General features: G+C 47.3%; 1 protein-coding gene across 2 annotated transcripts in view; it reads right to left on the reverse strand.

Annotated features, from left to right (window-relative positions):
* Window positions 1-4,837, reverse strand: part of MAP3K3 (mitogen-activated protein kinase kinase kinase 3) — a 58,375-nt gene extending 53,538 nt beyond the window's left edge. Inside the window, exon 1 of one of the 2 annotated variants that reach the window (XM_053930557.2) lies at window positions 4,452-4,837. In XM_053930557.2, the coding sequence (XP_053786532.1) occupies window positions 4,452-4,455 (4 nt within the window). In that variant the 5' untranslated portion in view covers window positions 4,456-4,837. The remainder of the gene's footprint in view (window positions 1-4,451) is intronic. The other variant, XM_053930556.2, reaches the window with a different exon arrangement.
* Window positions 4,838-6,000: the final 1,163 nt, after the last annotated feature.

Here is a 6,000-nt window from a genome sequence, read left to right on the forward strand (position 1 = left end):
AAGAACCCTTCTATATTAGTTGATGGTTCAAAATAAAAAAACATATATTACAAAGTAAGTTATTGCTTCATCATAAGAATATAACACCACTATATGTAAACATTTAATGAAATTAACATAAAGGTCTGACTATAGGATCATGTCAATCCTAAAACTACAGAATTGATCTCTCCCTCCTGTGTACCTTTACACAGTTTCGACAAAGTACAACCTATAACACCTCATTGCACTTACTTGTTTGCATGTTTCTGGTTCACTTTAAATGTAACTTTTTTTTAAACAAAAGAAAGCTGCTTTCTTTGTTAAAAAAAAAGTATTTTATAAAGATTTTATGTATCCATTTTCAGAGAGAGGGGAAGGAAGGGAGAAAGAAAAGGAGAGAAACATCAATAGGTTGCCTCTCAAATACTCCCCACAGGGGACACAACCCAGACATGCACCCTGATAGGGAATCGAACCAGCGAGCTCCTGCTTTGCAGGACAATGTCCAGCCCACTGTGCCACACAGGTCATGGGTAACTGTAACTTCTTAAAGACAGGCTAAATTCAGATACAGGGCCTAACACTTCATCTGACACATAAATGGCATTCAATAAATGGATAGCTTACATAGAACCCACAAAACTGTTTCTTATCTTTTGAGTATTCCCCTAAGTAACATTCAGTTAGACAGATATTCACTTTTTTACAAATGCCTAAAATTCAGTTTTAAAATCCAGTTGTCATTTTTTAAATTATCAGAAATCTAGTTCTATCACTGCCATATTCACTCACTATATGGTGATCCCAGTTTCAATGAAAACAGCTGCTAACTATTCAGAGCCCACTCAGGTGGTCAGACTCTAGCCAAACTGAACTGAGACTGGTGTAACTGGGAGCTTCCGACAGCCTGGGAGCTATAGAGACACAAGGTATCTGTAAATCACATTGATTCTGACTTCAAACCAAGTTATCAAACCAGAACCACACCATCATTAATCCTAGACTCAGTTCACTCTAGTTTCCTGTAACATTTCCAAGCTGTTACATATTATTTGGTAATACTTCCCACTAAGTTTCAGATTGCATTTATAAAAATCCAAATGCATTATTAACAGCATTTGCCATTATAATTACTAAAACTAGGAGAGAATTCTAGCATGATGAAGAAAAAATGACCAATCTCAGTTTTTTAAAATAACCACACAGCATGAAAGAAAAAAAAATCCCTATTATTTATAGGAAATACAAGGATAATTGTAGTATCCACTAGAAATTTACTGGGGCTAACAGCCAATAAAAAAAAATTTGACTTGTTTTTATTAGCAACTCAAGTTGTCAAGCAGACTTGAGTCTGGAGCTTGGAACAGCTCAGGAAAATATGACTATTAGCCAAAGAACCTGCAGGGACTCAAATTAGCTTTAGTCCTTTCCTCATTGTGCTCAAGTTTAATAAGTATAATGAAAATATTAATAATTCTATGTCTCTCTCTTATCAACCCTTGAGTTTATTTATAACTATAGCAACTAAAGCAAACTAACAGGTCTGGGAATTTGAATTTTCATCATTAATATCACCAAAATGGAAACTAGTATTTAAGAGAGAAACTCTGTGTGTGTGTGTGTGTGTGTGTCCTTGCTGAGCATTACACAAAGCAAATTTAAGAGCCAGGTTCTGGGAGAACTCAATATTAGCTCTTAGCTCTGCAAGTCAAGGTCACCTACAAAAAGGAAAGGGATGGTACAAGGGGGAAGTGCTGAAGAAAGCCAGGCAGTGTGGTTCTCAAACCACCTTGCCTAACATACTGTAGCCACCAGGCAAGTTAATTCCCTCCTCAACAGTCTCGGTTTTTTCGTGTAAAACTGACGCTGGGACAAATGAGAAGACACTGAGATACTGATCCTTTTTTCTTTTAAAAAAATCTTTTAGCCCTGCTGGTGTGGCTCAGTGGATTAGTGCTGGCCTACCAACCTAAAGGTAGTGGGCTCAATTCCCAATCATGGCACACGCCTGGGTTGTGGGCCAGGTCCCCAGGTGGGGGCGTGCAAATGCAACTGATCAACATATCTCTTGCACATGGATGTTTCTCTCTTCCCCCCTTCCCCTCTTTCTAAAAGTAAATAAATAAAAATCTTTAAATATATAAATAAAAATAAAATTTTTTTAGTTTTTTTTCAATTACAGTTTACATTCAATATTATTTTGTAATAGTTTCAGGTGTGCAGCATAGTGGTTAAACAATTCTATACTTTACAAAGTCTTCTCCCTGATGTTTCCAGTACCCACCTGGCACCACACATAGTTATTACAATATTACTGACTATATTTCCTATGTTGTACTTTGCATCCCCATGACTGTTTTGTAACTAGTAATCCATACTTCTCAATCTCCTCACCTTTCTCCTTTTTCCTTTGGGGCTCTAGACTCCACCTATACTGTATTTTTCAGACCATAAGACGCACCTAGGTTTTAGAGGAAAATAGGAAAAAAATTTTCGAAGCAAATAATGTGGTAAAATATTTAATAACATAAATAACATAATATTTCACCAATGTAAATGTAAGCTACATTCGGACTATAAGATGCACCCCCATTTTCCTCCCAAATCTGAGGGGGGGGCCAGGGGAGGGGGAGCGTGTCTTATAGTCTGAAAAATACAGTAGTTTCTTTCCTCTCCATCACTGCGCCTCCATAGACTATAACTTAAACTTTTGAAAATGATTTGAAATGTGAAAACAGGCTTGACATCTATTTTCACTTTAGGCAATGAAAAGTAGCCAAGACATCTGGGCACTCTAACTGGTTTACCAGTCAAGCAAGTGGTGAGTGGGAGAACTGCACACCCTCAAGCATTTCACACTCCTCTCTGGGACTTAAGACTGCCCCCCTAGGACAAAGAGGAAAGACTTACTAGGAAGACTATCACAAATACAGGTTCACAAATCAATTCAAAGCTTTAGTTCAATCATCAAGTTGCAGAACACAAGACTAAAGAGGACAAGAAGAATGATGTGCCCCATTTACAGTAAATGTTCAGTAAGTATTTGTTGAAATATGTATTTAAATACCAGGCCTTACTGGATTCCTTTTCTGCTTATTGTCACAGGAGACGTTCCCAGAACAGTAAGCACTTCTGAAGTAAAGCATGGGAAGGCAAGTAAGCCCAGCAGGTGAACGAATCCATCCTTCACCGTGTGAGGGGCAGCCTGGGCTACTTACACGGCAGTTCATTCAAAGTCCAAAGATGGGAGGCAAAAGAGTGTTTGCCCAAAGTGACACAGCGTACACTTAACCTCCGACAAAAATGACTTGACCTTGCTATAGGGCAAAGCAAACACTAATGTTCCCTCCACATGGAGCACTTCGCAGATGCAATGAATGGCTCTGCAAAGGATTCTTTCACTAAAGTTTACTCCTTGATTATTTAGGGCAGTATCAAAACTTTCCAAAACTTGCGAATGCACACAACAGTATTCCAATAACTGACCCAGGAAGACAAGCAAAGTGCATCTAAAATGTTATTTGCTTCTTGATCTACTCCAATGGTCAGTTGCTAAGTTATAAAAAAGGACATGGTATGGAATTCGGTTCAAATGCTGCGTGTGGAAGACATTAAAAGCTTTTCTTTGATAACATCTATACAACAGAAATTGCAAATATTGATAAAAAAAGAAATGATTTCATAGAGATTCTTTTGTGTAGCAAATGCTTCTCTCAATATAATTCCAAGGATATCGCAAGATAAAAAATAATGATGCAGAACAATGTTGCAATCGGATTTTTCAAAAAGGAGGACGTGAACTGTAACTGGCAGCCCCCGACCAATTCCCAGCCTGCAGCAATCTGAGTTCAGCTCGCATTTCTCAACCACGCTGTTGATAACAGTGATTGCCGTTTTAATCACCTCCCAGCCTATCTCTCCGCACGCCCTCCCCCCAGCGCTGGGGCGCGCACAGAGCACGAGAGCAAGCCCCGGGAACTCTCTCACAGGCCGGCCTGTGTGAGCAAAGGGAAGGAAATGACACAGGCAGGAAAAAAAAGCAAATCAAGGAAAAGACACAACAGCAGCTGGGCCTGCACCAGCCTCCAGCCCCGGCCCCGCACTGCGCTCTCGCTCCCCCACCCTCGAGCTCGCGGTCCGGCTCGCTCAGGCCGGAGCGGGCTGTGCCGCCAAGCACGGGCCCCCCGATCCCGCCGCCGCGTCCTTGGGATGCGCCCCCCGCGCGGCCCGGATGGAGGCTACCGAGTGCGTTTTGCCAGCCGGGGCCGCCCCGGTGGGCTAAGAGAGCCAGAACCCCCGCCCAGGCTGTGAAGCCGCAAGCCGGGCGGGCAGGCTCCGCGGGTTCGCAGCCCGGGCCGGGCGGGCTGTCCCTGCCTGTCAGGCGGCGGCCCAGGGTCCTCCTCCCCTCATCCCGGGGCGGGGCGACGCGAAGTAGCGCGGGCACAGGCCGGGGCGGTGGCGACACTCACCCATGGTGGCGATGGCGGCGGCGGCTGCTCGGGCCCGAGTGTCACCTCCGCAGCCCGGACTGCATGCCGGGGGCCCGGGCGGCGGGGACGGCAGCGGGCCTGGCTCCGCGCGGGGGGCGCGGGCTGAGCTCGGGCCCCCCGCCGCCTCCCCAGGCTCCGGCTCCGGCTCCGGCCGCGGCCGGGCGCTGTGGCATGGGCAGGGTGGCCCGCTACATCCCCGGCGCTCCTCGGCTCGGCCCAGCCTGGCCTCGGCTGCGCCGCTCGGCCCTGCCGCTGGCCAGTCACTCAGTCCCGCAGTTCTTCCGTCAGGCCACCGTTCTCCACCTCAGGAACGCTCCGAAAAACAAACCGCTGGTCGCGCAGCTCGCCCCCTTGCCTGTCACTCACCCCAGAGCTCGCCAATCCCAGGCAGTCGCGGGACCTTCGTACCACCCCCCCACTCATTTCAGCAGCCAATAACAAGGAGGGAAGGTCGCTGCACCCCGCCGCCACCGCCCGCCCCCCTCTCCACCCTGACTCCCCAACACCCTCTCAGCCGCCAGCTAATCATTCGGCACCACACTGATGAACCAATCCCGCCTACGCTAGCAAGATGCCATTGGCGAGAGCCAAGGCGGTTTCCTAGGGCTGTCTACCGCCTGTCAATCATCAAAGCAGCCCCCCGTTTCACTCCATTGCTAGCCAATCACGTAGAGGGCTCGGATCACCCGCCTCTGCGCATCCCTTGCAGGCTCGCCCTCTCACTTCCCTGAGGTGTTGGTCGCTCCAATCACAGCTCGTGTGTGAGGCTCCGCCCACAGCCTCACGTTCCGTCAGTCAACCAAGGTTCCGCAGGCGCGGGCTGGCTCGGTTCCCCGCGGCTAGTTTGGGGCTGGAGTTTAGGAAGGTGGCTGGATGGCCTCCCAGGCCTTCCGCCCTCCGCTCTCCGAGGTCTCCGAGGCCATTGTCCTGCCTCTCCCTCACTGTGCCGGGTGCGTAATAAGCGGGGAGGGTTCTAGCTGAAAGTGATTCCCGGCGTGTGGCCACCTCCTCCGGGGGATCCCTTGGCCAGTCCTCGGGTGCAGAAGCTACGCTTGCCCGGAGGCAAGGGGGTCTCACAGCTGCCTTTTCCTGCAACTCATACCTCCAGGGCCACACCCTCCGAGAGACTCGGGTAGTCCTGGAATGTGGGTCCTCGGAAACCTGGGAGTTCCGATGATGGCCAAGGCCGAAACCAGTAAGTGGCAAAGCCAGAAAGGGGTGAGCGGGGAAACCCAAAACCTTTTTTTCCGGGTTATAAAAGCAGCACAAGCTCTGTGTATTAAAATTGGGGAAAAGATCCCACCTCAGAGTTAATTTTATCTTTCCTACCTAGATATACAACGTTAGACAAAGAAGGCTTCGTATTGTTTTGTGGTGTGCTTACATTTTATTACAAGTGTTTTCCCGTGCTACTAAATATTGTTCCAAAACAATTGTACTGGCTACATGGTATTTCGAAGTAGAGAGTGGCCATAGTTAATTTCCCCAAACCCCCAACGTTCAACGTTTTGTACGCCCAGAGCTTCAG

The sequence above is a fragment of the Desmodus rotundus genome, chromosome 9 (genome assembly GCF_022682495.2).
Source record: "Desmodus rotundus isolate HL8 chromosome 9, HLdesRot8A.1, whole genome shotgun sequence".
Lineage (NCBI taxonomy): Eukaryota > Metazoa > Chordata > Mammalia > Chiroptera > Phyllostomidae > Desmodus > Desmodus rotundus.